Raw genomic sequence first — 18088 nt, 5'->3', positions numbered from 1 at the left:
AATGGACAGATGTACCTCAGTTTGAATGTTATGCAATTACAGAAATGTATACAATGAATCTACTAAGAGGAATCTCACCTTCAACAGTCAAACAAGCATCAATTATACAATAATTGACTAAAATGTTATATGTTCTGAACGTTTTTTTTTATTTACTGTAAGTCAGCTAAATGTCAAAAATATGGGATACTAAGTAGTGTAAGTAAGACATGGTAAATATAATATTAAGCTTACTATCGACTTGATATCTTAATTTAGACTTACCTTACAATGAGTAATTTTTTTGAGTTTGACTTACTTTTCATGTACTTCTTGTCTTTTCTCGGTCAGCACCGTAGGATCAGCAAAGGTCATGTTGTCTGTCCGGTTGAAAAGAGGGGGGCGGGGTCAAATTCTTGTTGAGATGGGGGGGGCACCATCGGGGGCACGAGCGAGACGAAGGGTTGCCGCGGCAACTGTAACCTAACGTAACGTCCGTTCATTTAAAACCCAACAGGTAGCTTGTCGTCCCGTCGAGGTAACAGAGAAGTAGCTAGCTAGCTAATGTTGGAGAGAAATGTTCGTTATTTGTAATTAAACACAGACGGCTCACTTAAAATAAGCAGGACCCTCTTTTATAGAAAGAAGATGGATTTTGAGACGACGGAGACTGTACGCTCGACACCGAGTCGCCACGAGAAAAGTTTGGGGCTCCTCACCATGAAGTTTGTCAGTCTGCTTCAAGAAGCGAAGGATGGCGTCCTTGATTTGAAAGTGGTCAGTGAAACGGCAAGAGCAGGCTGCTCAGTGTTGTTGTTTGTGGGGGGAATTGATCGGTGTTCTTTAGTGCTACCTTGGGAACAAAGGGCTGTCAGTCAGCAACGGGACCAGTCAGGTGCATTGATTTGCTTAACAGGTGGACTAGCCGCCATTAACGTTACCTCCTCGTTTGTGGGTTCAATAACACCTACTCACAAGTAGTTAAGAGGCGAGCTGTTACGTTGACATTACTTGTTTACAGGGGTGTGTGTAGCTAGCTAACGTTAACAGTTTGCAGTTTGCATCTTTAATGGTAATAAACTAGTTTTATACTATTAACAGTTAGCTACATTAAAAGTGACTCTAGGGATCCCAAAAATGTTGTTTCGGATTATTGATATCCCCTCTAAAGTAGACGAACAAAACGAAACTCAAGTCGTGAGGCAGTCCCGTTTAAATAAATTTTAATTATAATTGAATGAGTGTATAACTGTTACATGTATGATGGATCCTCTTTTAAATTAACCTAAATAAAAGTAGCCTAATCAAATCAGAGTGACATAGAATAGCCAATGTTAAAGCTGTGGTAGGCACTTTTTTTGGCGTCGTTGGTCAAAACATCCATTATAATCTTTCGTCCCGTCGAGGATATATATCTCGAACCACTACATTACACCATCTTTGTTAACAGTTTGGCACCAGTCTGAGCTGTCCAGCACAGTGGGTCCCAGTCTTTCTGGATCTTTACACCACAAAACAATCTTACTCTGACCCAGGGTCACCAGTTGCATATAGCTATGGGTTATTACAAGGGTAACCAATAAATGATGCATCGTTTTAAAAAAAAAAAAAAAAAAAGAAGAAATGTTATAATGTTGTCTTTTTCTGATTTATTTTATGAGCCTCAGGGAGGTTCAGACCCCCCACATTGGGAATCACTAGTGTAGGACCATCTCCTTTTTTAGTCGTGCCAGTTAGAGCTGCTACGATTAGTCATTGACAGAAAGTTAATTGGGAAATATTTAGAAAATGTATTTATCATTTTTGAGTTTTGATTGCAGTATACATTCCTCTGAAGGTTTCGTTCCTACCATCTCTCAAATCAGTTTTCCTCTGGCTGTCTGCTATCAACTAACAGTGAATGGGGATGTTTTTGAACCCCTTTCCCCTCAAACATCAAGGTTGTGATAGACCAAGTTGTACCATGTACCATCTACCAGCTGACCTAAGTGTTTAGACTTGTGGATATATCTTTCCCAGACCTACCTGATGTGTTTTATACAAATGTACCATCTTTTCATAAGTAGTTTTCCCTCCCTTCTTGCGCGCCAATGCTGGCTAATGTTTACACAGTAGACCCTTTCCCTCCTCCTTCTTTCTCTTCTTTTGTATAACTGTCCACTGCCAAGGGCCTGGTAAAAGTGTTTTGTAATGTATTTTGTCAACAAGAGTTTGTATTAAGCTGCCACTCAGTAAGCCTATTATGGAAATAGCTGTCTTAATTTACAGGCTGCAGACAGCTTGGCAGTAAAACAGAAGAGGAGGATTTACGACATCACCAACGTACTGGAAGGAGTGGGGTTAATTGAGAAGAAAAACAAGAACATAATCCAGTGGAGGTGTGGAAAAAAAAACTATATATTTTAAAATAAGTGAAATATTTACTTTCCTATGAAAGGTAAATGCCTTCAATGTCTTCAAACTCTTGAATGTTGTCAGTGTGAACAATCTTAGCACTTCCTATGCTGCTGTATATAAAAAGTAGCATCTTCTTTACTCACCTTAAGGCCCTGACACACCAACCCGATAATCGGCCGTCGGACAGTCTGGCGAGGTCAGTGACTCGAGTCTGTTTGGTGTGTTCCGTGCCGTCGTCCGTCAGAGGAGCCGTCGGCCTTCATTTTGGCCGACCTGACTTGCTGGGTCGGGGGGCGGACAGTCGGACTCACTCCACCAATCAAATTGGTGAGGTGCTAACCCGGAAATAACGAGCGGGATGAGTGACGAACGCCTCTCAAAATCTGATGAAAATCTTTTAAACTGACCTTTGTCGATCTGAAATGAAGACAGATTCAGCAACTGTATGGCCTATTTCTCGCTTAAAATGTTTTCAGAAACGCCTTTCAGTGAACTATTTTTGTAAAATACGAGATCGTATTTCGAACAAGCCGTCATTATTATCGGCTGGAGAAGCCAGACCCACGTGACGCGTTGTCATTTCCGGTTTTCATTTTTTTGTATTACGTCTCGCGCACGCGCAGAACGTACGCTGAAGACGGTGTCACTTCGGTGTGTTCCGAGGCACTTTTTGGACCTCGGGGAGCCGACTGATCAGTCCGACTGCCTTTTCTGCCGACGGTCAGCCGTCGGGTTGGTGTGTCAGGGGCTTTAGGCTCGGCAGCTGATGAATTCAGACATGTTTACGCTTTTAGCAGCCAAATCTAATTTTGAATAGGCTGTTAACATGCCAAAATGGAACAAAACATTACTAGTATACATCGTGTGTTCATACATCATGCGTTCCTCTCTGAAGATCTGTTATCTTCCTTCTGTCCAGGGGAGAGAACTCCGGCAACCAAACTCAGGAGGTGCTGGAGCACGTGAAGGTTTTGAAGGCCCAACTCTCTGAGCTTGAGGCCCAGGAGAAAGAGCTGGACAACCAGAAGACATGGCTAGAGGAGAACATCAAACACCTTAACCACAATCCCATCACCAGCACATATCCTTTTTATGGTATTTATTATTAAATAGAAATGTTTAGCTTGTACCTAATTTTAAGGTTGTTCCGTTTTTGTTTAGTCCAATTCAGGTCATTGGTTGGTGGATACGCCACCATTCCTACAAAAAGCAACCTACTATTGGGACTGAACAAATTAAGTGTTGTAAACATTTACTACAGAATGTTTGTTTGATGTCATTGATCTTGATTCTTTTTGTCTCTTTCTACAGTTCGTAACTCTAGTCCTCTTGGGGCCCCATTTATTAATTTCAGAGGAAACAAATTCCTCCATAGTCTTTAACATTGTTTGCCTATTGACAACAGAAATGCTATAAAGGGAGGATTATAAATATAATTGCTATTGTCAGGTCTCTTGTGAAATCCCAGCCAGGCTAATCTTGACACACAATGCTCACAGTCTTGTTTTTCATGTTTATTGTCTCCATTTTCCTCCCATAATCCTGCTCCCGTTTCCTTAACACCTCTCCACTTATAAATTTGTCACACATGAAGACCTCTGCAATGCCTTCAAAGGGGACACTCTGCTTGCTGTCGTGGCTCCGGCTGGGACTCAGCTGGAGGTCCCGCTACCTGAAACGGTTGGTCTCTTCTTACAAGATTGTTTGTTTGTTTGTTTGATTGGGATACATGGACTTTTTTTTCTGTACCATGTTATCGTTAATAGTCACTAGACAGACAGGAATTCATCATATTTATTCCAACCACATGTAGCCTGTTCTAAAAGCAGGCTAATGCGATAATACCCTTCTTGTGGCATGTGAGGTCTAACTGGAAATGGAAAACAATAGTGCTAATAAGAGACAGGGTATCAAATGGAGTTGAACTAAACTTGAGTGAGACACTCCAGAGGGGCTGTACTTCAGCTTAGATTCATAAACGTCCTAGTCTAATTGACTGTTCTCCTCATCTGTGAAGAAATTAAACTTGCGGCTACTTGGGGGAAGCGGAAAACAGTTGTGAACTAAACACTCACTCACTCACTGAAATCATCACCTTTTCATTTGATATGGCGCACATGTTAGCAAACGGTTGCCCATTTAAAGCATCAGCAGATACAGAGTAACATTAGCATTCATTTGCGGTCATGTTACTGCCCACCTGATGAATGTAAATCCAATATTCACTCTCTTTTTAACTAATGTTTTTGGTCTCTTAACTCCTGAGGGAAATATCACAGCTGCTTGCTGCGGCTAAAGTTTATGCGAAGAGAGTGGTGAAAGGGAACCAACAGTGCAGTTGTGGCAAACTAAAAAAATATCTTAAAGATGCTATAGGAAAACCTGCTACATTGTGTGATCATTTTCTGTGGGTTCGTCACTACAAGCGATCCCTTCACATACAAGTAGGCATGTGATCCATTGTAAATAAAATGATTGATTACATCTACTGTAACAACGATAAAAAGTATCTCCACGCTGCTGCTCCTTAGGGCCAGAGTGGTCAGAAGTACCAGGTGAACATACGCAGCCACTCGGCTCCCATCCAGGTCATGCTCATCAACAGGGATTCAGACTCCACAATACCTGTGGTCTTCTCTGTGCCGCCCACTGATGACATCTGTCCAATGCCAACTCCACCGAGCACCCCCGCCAGCCTGCAGAGGTTCCCTCTCTCCACGTCCGTGTACTCCAACACTACCTCCTCTTACTGCAGCCAGGACTCTGTTGAATCAGACCACCAGATGGTGCTGCCAGAACATGAAGTGCTGACACCATCTTCCACCCCTCCTGATGTGCAGATGGGTAAGCACAGGGACTTTGAGGATTTCAATGCTTATAAAGTTATTCTAGAAAACCACCACATGCAGTTGTCACTGACTTTTAATGGCTTTTCTTAGGCTGCAGTGAGCAAATTTCAACAGACAGATTTTTATATTTTGTGCAGAGACACATTTTACATATACAGTAGAAGCTTAATAACAGAAAGGAATAAATTAATAAAGCCAGCCACAGGTTCAATAGCTTCTAAAAAATAATAAAATATTGGTCAGAGTAAAAAAAAAGATTGCTTTACAATAACCCCAAAGTACTGTCACACTGGCAGTTTAAGTTTTCTTTCTTACATCCTTCCGTCATGATCTATCTGACATCCTCCACCACATAAGTCCAAAGTTTAGTTAGATTAAGTCCTTCCCACTTGTTTTGTCAGTTATCACTTTTGTTTTGTGTCGTATCATAAAATAGTGTTGGATGTCCACAGTAATGCTGAGCTTAAAATGTTGTGCCTTCAATGATGGTAGACTAAATATAGGCAGAGACACTTTTTTCAAATCTCTGATGCATTCAAAGACATTATTGTGTCCAATAACTGAAAGTATTGCATTGCTGAGCTGTGTTGTCAGGAAATCAAATCCTGAATACAAACGGTAAGCAAACGCTGCCATTGTGAAACGAATCATGTGAATTTTGGTTTATCCGCTGACTCAGAAATATCGGCTTGTCCTGACATGCAAGAACATGTCAGTCTTGCATCTATAATACCATGTGATCGTGATATAACTGACACTGTGTCAGTCGTAATGGCTTACCTGTCTCAAGCAAGTTAGTGCAGTTAAAATAAGCCCCAACCAAAAGTTGTCTGGACCATGAGAAAAAACATCTAAAATCTTATATCGTTGAAAATGGTCGATAGTGAGACATTGACTAACGCACGCAAAACCACAGGTGTTCTCATTTGAGTGACTATTTTATTTGCGTTACCAACATAACACAAGATAGTGTTTGGATACAAATACGACGGCCAAGACATACTAATGGTGTTTTAAACTTTGTAAACCCAATGTTTTGAATGCCTTAAATCCTTCCTCTGTGAATCGGAATATAAAACATTTAAGAAAATGTAATGAGGGAGGGTTAAAACCTCTTCTTTCATAAGCCTTTTCCTTCATCAGCCTTTACTTGTGAATGTTCTGTCTAATTTCTTCTGTATAAGTTGATCTAGTTTGGCAGCTCATGAACAAGTAACATTTCTATAAACCCTCCACAACAGCTCTAGTGGTAAGAAAGCAGCAACATTCTGAGGTAAAGAATTTAGAAAGGCCATGCGGTTCTCGCATATGACAGTTGTGTAGAATCATTTATCCAGAATTTGAAGCTTGCAGTCTGTGATTTGATCTTGGTGTGGCGTGCTATCTACTTGCATAAACAATGAAAATGACCAGGCAGATTTGCTGCACTGTAATAGGTGCTGTGGAAGAGACGTGTACGTGGCACCTTGCATTGCCTTGTTTCCGACAGACAGACACAGGTAAAAATAACCAGATGGATAGACAGCGGAGAGGGTTATGTGTGGGACTATTTCTTGGTGCAATGACTCCCTGGAGTCTTTTTGCTTAGTTAAGCTACCAGCTGCTGGCTTCATATTTACTGGACAGATATTAGCGTGGTATCAATCTTCTCATCTAACTCTTGGTGTGACTCTTGGTTAATTACCGATTCATCTGTAGCGATATGAATCTCGCGTGTAAAATAATATGCACCATATTTATTTTTTGAAGACATTGGCTTTTTTCATTTTTGTCGTAACTTCATTGATGTAATATTTGGTATTGCAAAAACATAACATAGAGGCTGAATAACTTGGATTTCTGATATTCTGCAAACTTACTTTTATTGTAATATAATGGTGTAAAGGGAAACCGTGTAACTGTTATGGCTAACACGTAATCCTGCACTAATTATGCATTCGTTGCCAGTATACCGTTAGGAACTGTTCAGAAAAATACTTTTACTTATTTTCCATAGAAACACTCAAGTCCTTTATGCATAGTGCTGCCCAGCACCCTTGTGGATTTGACAAGTCCAGAGGGTTCATGTGAACACCGCTGATTGTTGAGGTTGTCTCTTTCGCAGTGCTTTGCATCCTCTTCCAATAATTCTACGTCCAGATAACTAAACCTGTAATGTTGCAGGTTTCATTTTCCACAAGGGGCTTTACTGTATAGCTAAGTATTGTTGTTGCACTTCTGATGCTCCCTTCAGCGTGTCACAGTCAGTCAGCAGCAGTGTTGGAGCAGCAGCAGATGGACCTGGCAGGCCCAGAGTTCCAGTCTGTACTGGACGTGAGCAGCCTGCTGAAGCTCAACGCTGCTGGATACCACATGAAGGATGACAGAGAGGGTGAGGCACATGGATGTGAACACAGCTACACTGTTTACGCTGCAATTGCATCCAGCAGTGAAGCTCGGGGGCAATTTAATGTTTGGTTCACATTCGTTTCAGTTATGGTTCTGTAACTACTTTAAGATCTAAGCTTGCTGTTATTCAGATATTTTATCCCAAACTTCAGGACTTGGACTGGTGAGAGAAAATGACTGAGTAATATACTGATGATTTTAATATACTGCTTTATCCAACTTTGGTGGTTAGGAATTATTGTTACATAGTGTTTTATGTAAAGCACTGTAAATTGCTGTGATCTGAAATGTGCTATATAAATAAAGACGCCTTGCCTATAACAGTGAATGTTTACTATACTGTGAAATGGAAACATATTTTGAATGTTCTTGTAGGAGCTGTTGACCTGATTGATGAGCTAATGTCCAGTGATGGTAAGTATCTCAAAACCTTAACTAACTTTATAAATGAATAATTGTGTCAACAAATATTTGCAATTACAGTATATTTAAAAGGATAGTCAACAAAAAAAAAAAGTCTACAGCCATGCTAGCAGCTTTGTGAGATTGTACTTAGGCGAAACAGTGCTTTGAGCTAAATGCTAACGTCTTTATGCTAGGTAACATGCTCACAATGTTAACGTGCTGATGTTAAGCAGGTGTAATGTTTACCATGTTCAATTTACACACTTAGTTTAGTGTGTTGGCATGCTAAATAAGCACTAAAAGAAGTACTGTTGATGTTGATGGGAATGCCATTAGTTTTGCAGGTATTTGATCATACACCAAAATATTGGAATTAAAGCTTTGATCACCAAAGTCAGTTGAACCTCCTCTCAGCACAGTAAATATCTACAGTATATTGTCTTATTGATGCTCCTCTCTCCTCACGCAGGAATAGGCTATAGCTTCAACTTGGACGACAATGAGGGAGTGTGTGATCTGTTCGATGTGCAGATTCTCAATTACTGATGGCTGACAGTGCCTCTACAATCTTTTTGCTTCAGAGATGCTTTTTCCCATTTTTGTTAAAATTCCACAGCTGATACTTAAACATACTATTGTCAACTTGGAAAAACAACAACCTTTACACACATTTAGACTTCTCTGCTGTGTGCGACAACTTCAGTTGTGCCCAGTTGCCCTCAGCCAACACAACACAAAGTGCCTGGATTTATTTGCTGTGAGATAATTATGAAGCCAAGAGTCATTATGTGTCCAATTGAATGGTTAACTGGGTGAATATCTACAACATCCCAGAGAAATGCGTTGCCTTTAGTGGAAAAAAGCCAGGTCAAATCCTTCAGCCTCCTACTGCGCTTTTGCATGTATCTTTTTTTTTTTTTATTGTTCCACATTCAGTGGAAACCCTGAGACTTCACAACTGCTTTACCTTCTGTTTATGAACAGCTGGGACTGTGAGAGTGTTTGCCTTGAGTTGATATTCACAGTAACTCATAACAATTCAGTTTTGACTTCTTTCTAACATTTGATACAGGGTTGATGATTTAGTTGTATGTAAGTAAGTAACTTTCTGTACATGGAAAGCATATTGTGTGAAAACCTACCCAAGTCCATAGTTATATTTGATAAAATGGCATAGTATTTAATGAGTGAATGTTTTGGTTACATTTTGTAACCTTGTTCTCATGTGAAAATGCCATAAAGATTTATTTTCTAAATTATTGTGACACTGCCATTTTAGGCCTCTAATGTTTTTGGTTTTTTTAAGCGTTTTGTATAATTAGTCTTGTATTTGAATAACAGTTTTTATTTAATTTAACCAAATATTATTCTTGGTTGTAGTTTGTTGAAAGTGAAGCTGGTTGACGGTCTAATTGTGATAAGAAGTGAATGACCCCGATTTGTGATCTGAAATATCAGATGTTAAGGGGCAATTTTCTTTTGATTACAAGAAGTCATGTTATTTGAGACATTTTATTTGCACATTTTTGAAAGTTTTCAATAAATGGATTTAATCTCGATTTACAAACCTCTCTTTTCTGACAAATATAAAATAAGAGAAGGAAAACACTCAAATTATTTCAACTTTGTTTGTTTGGGAGTTGTTGAGGTCTTAAACCATACAAAGGCCTTTTTTTAATCCCACATTATCTCACGATCTGATTGGCTGAGGGAAATGTTTTGTTTCGTTAGCAGATGGCAAACCTCAGTCAGATGGTTTTCACATGTGAAAACACATGTGCCAGAGCATGACCTGCAGCATCGCTTCATTTGTACCAGCTGGGATACAGGAAGACGACTAAGAAAAAACATTTTTTTTAAAAAAGGATCTTTTCTAATCTTTTTTCTGAAGAACTTATGAAATTAACTTTCAGTTAACACTCGGCTGTGTTTACAAGATGACAAACCACAGCATGCATGTGTCTAACAGGAAAAATAACAGAAATGCAAACTATTTAAACTATCTTTTGCTGTGTTTGTCTAATTTACAATTGGTGACAATGTTTTTATTCACAGTCACAAACCCCTCTTTGTCAGTAACCCCTGAACTTTTATCCACTAAGTCATGTAATTTGCTTCAATCTTTAGAAAATCTGAAAATTAGACAAGCTGTCAGTTCCTCCACATCAGGTGTTGGGTCTGTGTTGTCCACTTCAATCCAATACAGTAGACCTTTTCAATGAAATTCCATTGCTAGGCAACAACCTGGCCCCTTGTTAACTTCCTATCAGTTGATGCCATTCACATACACTGCAACAGGAAATCAACTTGGGTCCATTTAGAACGTTTGTTTACATCTGTGAAAAGGTCTGATTTGATCCCATCAGCTATAAGGTGGAATTATGCATCATCTGAAATCCTTCTGCTGCTGACTTGATTTTCTGCCTTCAGTCTTTCTCAAAAATGTTTTTAGCTGCATAGATATTGATTCAGATATTCTGCAATAGCTACTCCAAAGAATCATCTAGGCAACAATTGCAGGCACATATCGGACCTCCCATTTTTAAGTGAAATCATTGAAAACACCCTCTTGGTCCTAAACAATTGCTTTTGATGTTTTCCAGTCAGTATTTCCTGGTCCTGATAACTCTATGTACGGCAAATTAAAACCGTGCTTGTTTTAGCATTGTGATGGTATGATTCAGATATTATTGCGGCTATCTGCTGTGTTGTCAAATTGTTGATATTTTGTAAATGCTGCATGTGTCGTCAAGTTGGTGAAGATGCTGTTTGATTTGCTTGTGTTGTCTATTTGCAGTACGTTAAGCTCTTACAGCAACTGTAGATAGGACTTTTTTGTGTCAATCTATGATTATACATCTGAGCGTACAAAGATTAAGTGACGTTAAGTGAAGGCTCCATTCGCTGGCCTTTTCTGTTCAACATACATGCTCCCACTGTCTCCGATTGACTTTGGTCCAGTACAAGCACTGAGTAGGTATGATTGGATGTGCCAGAATTTCCTCAAAGATAAAACGGAGCAGGGGAATGTTGTAACAGTTTGAAAGGGCAAGCACAATTATTACACTTTCACTTATCTAAAGTACAGAGTGTGCTAATACTTTTCACGTGTAAGACTAAACGTTTAAATGTGCGCAACCCTCCATCTCTATGCCTCTCTGTCATCTTGCCGTGTTAAATCAGTCTTAAAGAAACACATCTGTAATTAAGAAATAAGATTTGCAACTATCAAGGGAATGACAAGCATCCCCTCGTAAAAAAGGTTATTAGAGGTTGTTTTTCAGTGTGTTGTGCATACTTGGCTGCAGACGTAAACTGTGAAGTACATGTGCAGTAAATGTGCCTCAGATGTTCTGAGGAATTCAGGAAACTAATCTGTGGCTTTCCAACATGAAAGAGAGTTAAATCTCACTGTGCAAACAAGCTGATGTGTGATATCTTTTAATTTACAGGAACTGTCTTAAGCTAAGAAATAAAAGAAAGTACGGAGTTTTACAATATTAGAGCTCCAAATTCATGCTTCCTTACTTCATATCAGTGGTGCAGGCATGTGTAGTAATTCTGGTTTATAGGCTGTGCAGATGTGTAACATCAAGTGCATCAGGAAGTATTAAATATTTACTTAAGTTGATTACAATTGAAACAACCATAATTTCAAACACTTTGCAGTTATGTTTTCCAAAAGAGCAAAGTGTGTAATGAGTATGGAGTTCAACAATGTTTTATTTATGCTTTGTACTGCATGTATACTGTACTGGAAGTGTTAAATGTTTCTTGTGAAATCCTGAAAGTAATGTCTGTTACCTCAAACATCTGGATAAACAAAAAAAAAAAAACATTTAAGCTTGTGAGATATTCTGCGAAGAGCATTTTTGACTCTGTAAAACGTTTTTTGCAGAACAAGTGATAGTCAAATTCCAAAGAGTTCATTGTCATGCCAACTTTGTATAATGCCAGCTTTGTATAATAAAAAAAAAAAAAATACAGTTGAAGTGAACTATTGTTTCTTCTGGACCAGGGTATATGACTATAAAAAACATCACTCAAAACAAAGCCAAATCCCTTTTTCATTCATCACTCACAACAGAAAAATATATACTTCTTTTGACTTTGAAAGTAAACAAGAATACCTAGCTCAAAGACATTTTAACAAACGGGAGCAGAGAAATATGTCTAACAACTTCCTGTTTTTGATGTATTGTGGAAGGAATTAAGTGTTAAAACGACGTGGAATTTGTGTACATCTTAATGATTTCCACACATGCGTGTACTGCTGCTGTATCTGCTCTTCTTCTATACTAAATAAGTGATTTTGATTCATGTCTTCCACCATGACACTATTGTTGACTCATATTGAAAATGTGTTCGTCTCTTGGGATGCACTGTGGGAGTTAAATGACATCTCCATCTCTTCCCCTACAGGATTTTCCCTTCTCTTTCTTCTCTTCTCGCCAAACTTCTTGGCCACTTTCATCATGTGCTGTCTGAAAGACGACCCCACGAAAGTGTAGAGGATTGGGTTGAGGCAGCAGTGAGTGAGGGCCAAGCTCTCCGTCACCTGAGCCGCCTGATCCAACACTTTACTCGTCCCACAGTGGGTCACTAACGTGTAGACCGAGTCCATCGCTCGGTAGACCTTCAACACGTTATAAGGCAGTTGAGTGACCACAAACACCCCCACTACTATTAGGAGGACACGTAGAGCTTTCCACTTCTTGCCTCTGCTCTCCACAGGGAGGCCCTTTAGTGCTCGGCCCACGCTCCAGTAACACATCACCATAACCAGGAATGGAAGCAGGAATCCCAGCAGCACCTCTGCTATCTCCAGAGCAGCTTTCCCCCCTCGAGCCATTGATGGAGGATAGATAGCTAGACAGACGCTCCTATTAGATGTCCATCTCACTTCTGAGAGTATTAAATCAGGAAGACCAAGGACGAAAGCTGTCGCCCACACAACTAAACACATCTTCCAGCAGTGTCTCCTGGTGAATATCCTCTGCAAGCGCCGACTTTGGTCTTTACCTTGCGCCCTGGCCAGCGCCAAGTAACGATCCAGGCTGATGCAGGCCAGCAGCAGCATGCAACAGGTGAAGTTGACCGTGTAGCAGGCAGACACGATCTTACAGATGGCCTCGCCCAGCTCCCAGCCCCTCGTCGCATCAGCAGCCCAGAAAGGCAGCGTGAAGAGCAGGAGCAAGTCAGCCACAGCCAGGTGGGTCAGGAAAGCATCCGTCATGGTCTTGAGGCGTTTGTGGTAGGCGTAGACCCCCACGACTAAGCCGTTCCCTGCCAGTCCCACCACCAGACAGATAGTATACATGATGGGGAGGAAGAGGGCTGCGAAGGAACGAACGTCACCCTTTTCACAGAGGGCTGGGTAGTCATCGTAGCTGAAGTTGAGGCTGATGTTTTCATGGGGGTAGTAGTAGTAGTAGTCATTCTCCTCTGAGACATCCATGCTGATCAGATAAAACTGTGAGGGAGGGCATTTTGAATTACTTGTCTGTGGCCTTTAAACAGTGGTGGGAAGTACTAATTTTACTCAATTACTATGCTTAACGTCACAGACCATCTTTAGCTTCTGTAATGTGACAAAATTCTGAGTGAAACAGTATATAGTAGCCTGTGTGCAGGATTTAGTTACAAGAGGGATTTAAATAAAATCCCTGAAATTTGATTGGATTGTGAAAGAAGCAGGCGTCAAAATAGCGCGATACAGAGCTCTACACCTAATGATATGATATTGCTCTGCTAGTTACCGACACTTAATGGTTACTTTGAACAGAGCCTTTCTAAACCGTATGTCACGTCACATATCTGTTCATGTGCTAAAATAAGGACGCTAGAAAAATGGCCAAAAATCATTGTTTATATAACATTTCCATTTTAGTGGCCTTAAAATAACACCATTTCCCATAAGCCCTACACCTTCACAGGCTAAATGTTACAAGTGCATGGGAGAGTTGGGGTCACGGCAAGTTCAGACATGTCTGTAATAACAGCAGGACAGGAGCAAAGCTGTGAACGTTTTTAGACCGTAGAGATTACTGCTAAAAGATGGGAAAATATTTGTTCAGTTTTCATGTAAAAATACTCAACAAATGGGCATGTAACGAGATACATAAACAATTAACACTAGTAAAAAATTGCTAAAAGTCATAATAATTTCAAGTGTAAAGACTCTACTGAAGACACAAGCAACTGCAGAGCCAGTGTCTGAATGTTCTCATTACAATAAAGCTCTCAGAAATAAGCTGTCTTTGTTTTACTGCTGAATTAGTATATTGGCCCCAAAACTGGAAAACATTGTATGTGAAAACAAAACAATCCTCTAATTTGGGGAAAAAAAGTCTGTAAATAATTTTGTGATTGTAGGCTACTTATTGTGCCGTGATAAGATCATTCTTGACATCTGAACATCGTGTCCTGACCTGAACCTTTCCTCCCTGGTGTACCTTCACTGAGATAAATAACGTGAGTTCATTCTGCGTCGGCATGATAAGAGCAAAGAGCGGAGGAGGATACGTTTCACCGAGCGCAGCTTGTATAAACTCAAATTCCCCGGAGACCCTCCGGCTGAGATGAAGAGTTTTGTAATGTCTATTTGCAGTGGTGGAAAGTAGCTAAGTACATTTACTAGGCCTAAGTACTGTAGGCCACTTAAGGTACAATTTTGAGGCGCTTGTAATCTACTTAAGTATTTCCAAACTCCACTACATTTCAGAGGCTAATGTACTTTTTACACTATATTTATAACTTACATATTCAGATTTCAATATGATCAACAAATAAATTATGATGTAATAATATAGATTAAGATAAAACTTTATTGATCCCCAGGGGAAATTCACAATCTACCCAACAGTAGGCTATATACATTAGTTAAAATCAGCTGCACCTTTACCAGCTGCGACTTTAACATAATGAACACATTAATTATATTATGGACAAATTAAATATTATTATTTACATTTTTGTATAAGTGGGCCATTCTGCATAATGAGCACTTACTGTCGGTACTTTACGGATCTTTTGATTCTTATACTTTTGTACTTTTACTTGAGTAAACATTTGAACACATGACTTTTAGCTGGTGGTTGAAGCGCATCAGACCGTTAAAGACAGATTTAACGTTACAGACAAAATAAAGGTAAACATGTACGCAATGTTTGATAGATACTCACAGGGTTTTATTCACCTATCGGTACCGTCTATTTGCACCATGGAAGCTAAGCTTTTGTTTCAGACTACACTACGAGCTCTCTGTGCAGACGAGGGTCCGTTTGATTTCACACCCGCGCACCACAAGTGAGTGGGAAGTTACAAAAGACCGCTTTATGGGAGTTCCGTACTCGGCGTGAAGATGCCATTATCTCAGCAAAGAAGAAAATGAGCAATACCAACATCTGCAAGGAAAAACGAGCCTACATATAGCGTAAGGGCGTAGGTTTGCAGTGGCAGAAAGTAACTAAGTATTACATATATACTTAAGTACAGTTTTGAGGTACTTGAGTATTTCCAAGTAAATTCAGTAATTAAAATCAGCTCCATGTTAACCAGCTGCAGCATTAAAGTGATGCACACATAATGCAACAATACATTATTCTGAAATGGGTCCCTATGCATAATGAGGCGGCTACTATTACTTGTGATAATTGAAAGGTCCATTATTATGCTGATCTTTAGGTTGATAGGCCTACTTGTATTTGGGGTTTGTTGTTTACATGTTTTAATGTTCAAAATACACATTCTTTTTCTCATACTGTCTGTCTAAATAAAGCCTGAAACGCTCTTTTAGCGTATGTTTCTTTTAGTCCCTATCCCAAAAAAAATCCCAGTCTGCTCTGATTGCTTAATATTCCGGGTCTTCCGCATCTGTACACCGTCCTTGTAGTCGGGGAATGACAGTAACATGTCTGTGGTGGCATTTCTACCTATAGTTGTGACACCACAACTGTTGGAAGTCCTGGCAGTGAGTTTAAAGGCACCATTTCTGGATACGGGCTGCATTCTCTGTGGATTGAAAGTTTTGATACTTTTCACAGTAGGCCTAGTCATATAGCACCTTGGCCTACTTTATAATAAAAAAATGACATGAAATCTCTCGTTTGGGACCTTCCTATATTTTGATGTCAATACTTTTGTAGGCCTACTTTTACTTAAAGTAAAATTTTGGATGCAGGACTTTGACTTGTAACTTTGACTAAGCTACTAAATGATTGCTTCTTCCACCATTGGAGAAATGCTATGTATACATTAGTATTAGTAAGTATTAGTAACATATTAATAACTGAAGGCGACTCAGGTGTGTATGTAAAAACTCTATCCACTCAGATCACCAGGACTGTGGTGGCGGGATACTAAGACAACACTGTTTACAGAGACTTTAGTATTAAAATCTACCAGGAAATAGAAAATAAATATATTTATTAAATATTTATTTTCCAGCAAAAAAGTTAGTTGTATCTTTTTTATGAGCAACAAAATATCAAATATAAAGTACTTTACAGCACAGTATAACCCATTCTGACATTGAAGATACTCACTACATGTGGGACAAGTAGTTTCCTCCTATTATTTGTTTCAATTTAAATTAGGGATCGACAGATATGGATTTTTTAGTGCCAATTTTCTTTTCATCATCCTTAGCCGATGACCGATACAGCCTGCCAATTTTCTTGAGCCGATATTTGGAGCCGATGCTGCTTTTGCTCCCTCAATTTACATCATAAAAATGTAAACCCTGCCACACTGGGTTTGTTTTCGGAATCTGCTCTGCCATTTCTTATTTAAAAATAATAATAAACAAAAACACAGATTAATGTCACTTCTGCAATCACCTTACATTCATATCACCCAAATTATGTGTGCAATGTGCATCAAATGGATGGGTGCACTGCATATAGTTAACTGTGCAAGGATAAAAGGCTTTCATCAACATCTACAACACAGCCTTGATGATGCATTGCTTGCTGACATATTATGAGACATATAATCTGATATAATCAGATCACAAAATGTCCTTTGTCAACACATTTAAATAATTTAAGAAAACAATAAACCTGAAAAGTAGCCATGGAAATAAAGTGCTCGATTTGTAATTTAAGACTGCCATCGTGCTAGTTGCTCTTCTTTCAATGAAGGAATACTTTCTAATTTGGATAAAACTTGCACGATAGCTACGCTCATCTCATCCGTGGAAGCCGCCATGCTGTTTAGACTGAACAGTCGCTTCTCGTTGCGTCACACCTAAACCCGCCTCAAAACCAACGCTGATTGGTCGGTCATTTGGCGAACGGCTCCAAATTTTCTCTGTCTCAAGATGCCAGACTGATCTGTGAGTGAAAAACTGGAGCTCGCGAGATCAGGACGGTCTCACGAGGCTAGGGCAGTGCATGGTCTGCACGTGAACTGCAGCAACACAGAGCTGCCTGTGGACGGCAGTCTGTAAATAATGCTGGAAAAAAACTATCGGCAAACGCAGCAGCCACGTATCGGCCGATGTCGATACACGTAAAAATGCAAATATTGGCCCGATATATCGGCCGGCCGATAAAATCGGTCTATCACTAATTTAAATCTACTGGGAAAACTTGACGAGTGTCCTAAAATCTGATTCAATCAAAGCTAAAAATGACTGGTAAATATAAATCCATACTGGATAGGGTTTGAAACATGTCTGTAATGTGAATACACTCAATAATCAGTTCAGAAACCAGTCTTACCGTCACTGCTTTGTTTCCCCTGCCAGAGAGCCGGGAATCAGTCTAGCTTCAAGTCCAGATGAGTCTTGTAACTCCGCTCACTATAAACACATTTTTGAGAAGGATGACTCAGAGAGAGAGAGAGAGAGAGAGAGAGAGAGGGGGTGGGGGGGGAGTGACAGGAGACAGAAAAGTCATAGCAAAATCATTTGTCTGGAGGTGTTTATAGAGGAAACCATTTTAGTTTTTGGACCATAATTGAACATGTTTACACTGAGACAAAAGCAGATAATAGTAACAGCATTTCACCAGAGGAACAAAATAGACAATAATTCATTGCATTATACATAAAAGTAAAGAAATGAC

The 18088-nt window shown here is 39.6% G+C and overlaps 2 protein-coding genes across 3 annotated transcripts; one reads left to right on the top strand and one right to left on the bottom strand.

Moving 5' to 3' along the window:
* The first annotated feature begins 411 nt into the window (after window positions 1–411).
* e2f5 (E2F transcription factor 5) lies at window positions 412–8676 on the top strand. The gene is made up of 8 exons (XM_078264167.1): window positions 412–756; window positions 2248–2357; window positions 3296–3457; window positions 3948–4056; window positions 4908–5220; window positions 7459–7596; window positions 7989–8027; window positions 8488–8676. The coding sequence occupies exons 1-8, from the start codon at window positions 628–630 to the stop codon at window positions 8562–8564; spliced, it is 1077 nt and encodes a 358-aa protein (XP_078120293.1). The 5' UTR covers window positions 412–627; the 3' UTR covers window positions 8565–8676.
* A 1043-nt stretch (window positions 8677–9719) lies between these two features.
* ackr4a (atypical chemokine receptor 4a) lies at window positions 9720–17840 on the bottom strand. Of its 2 annotated transcripts, none has more exons than XM_078264165.1 (2): window positions 17744–17840; window positions 9720–13491 (listed from the first exon to the last, which is right to left on the bottom strand). In XM_078264165.1, the coding sequence occupies exon 2, from the start codon at window positions 13474–13476 to the stop codon at window positions 12367–12369; it is 1110 nt and encodes a 369-aa protein (XP_078120291.1). In that variant the 5' UTR covers window positions 13477–13491; window positions 17744–17840; the 3' UTR covers window positions 9720–12366. The 2 variants fall into 2 exon arrangements, with proteins under 2 accessions (XP_078120291.1, XP_078120292.1); XM_078264166.1 differs by lacking the exon at window positions 17744–17840 and adding an exon at window positions 15203–15318.
* Between the last annotated feature and the right edge of the window lie 248 nt (window positions 17841–18088).

Source organism: Sander vitreus, chromosome 12, assembly GCF_031162955.1.
Source record: "Sander vitreus isolate 19-12246 chromosome 12, sanVit1, whole genome shotgun sequence".
NCBI lineage: Eukaryota > Metazoa > Chordata > Actinopteri > Perciformes > Percidae > Sander > Sander vitreus.
This window is presented reverse-complemented; position numbering and strand designations above follow the sequence as displayed.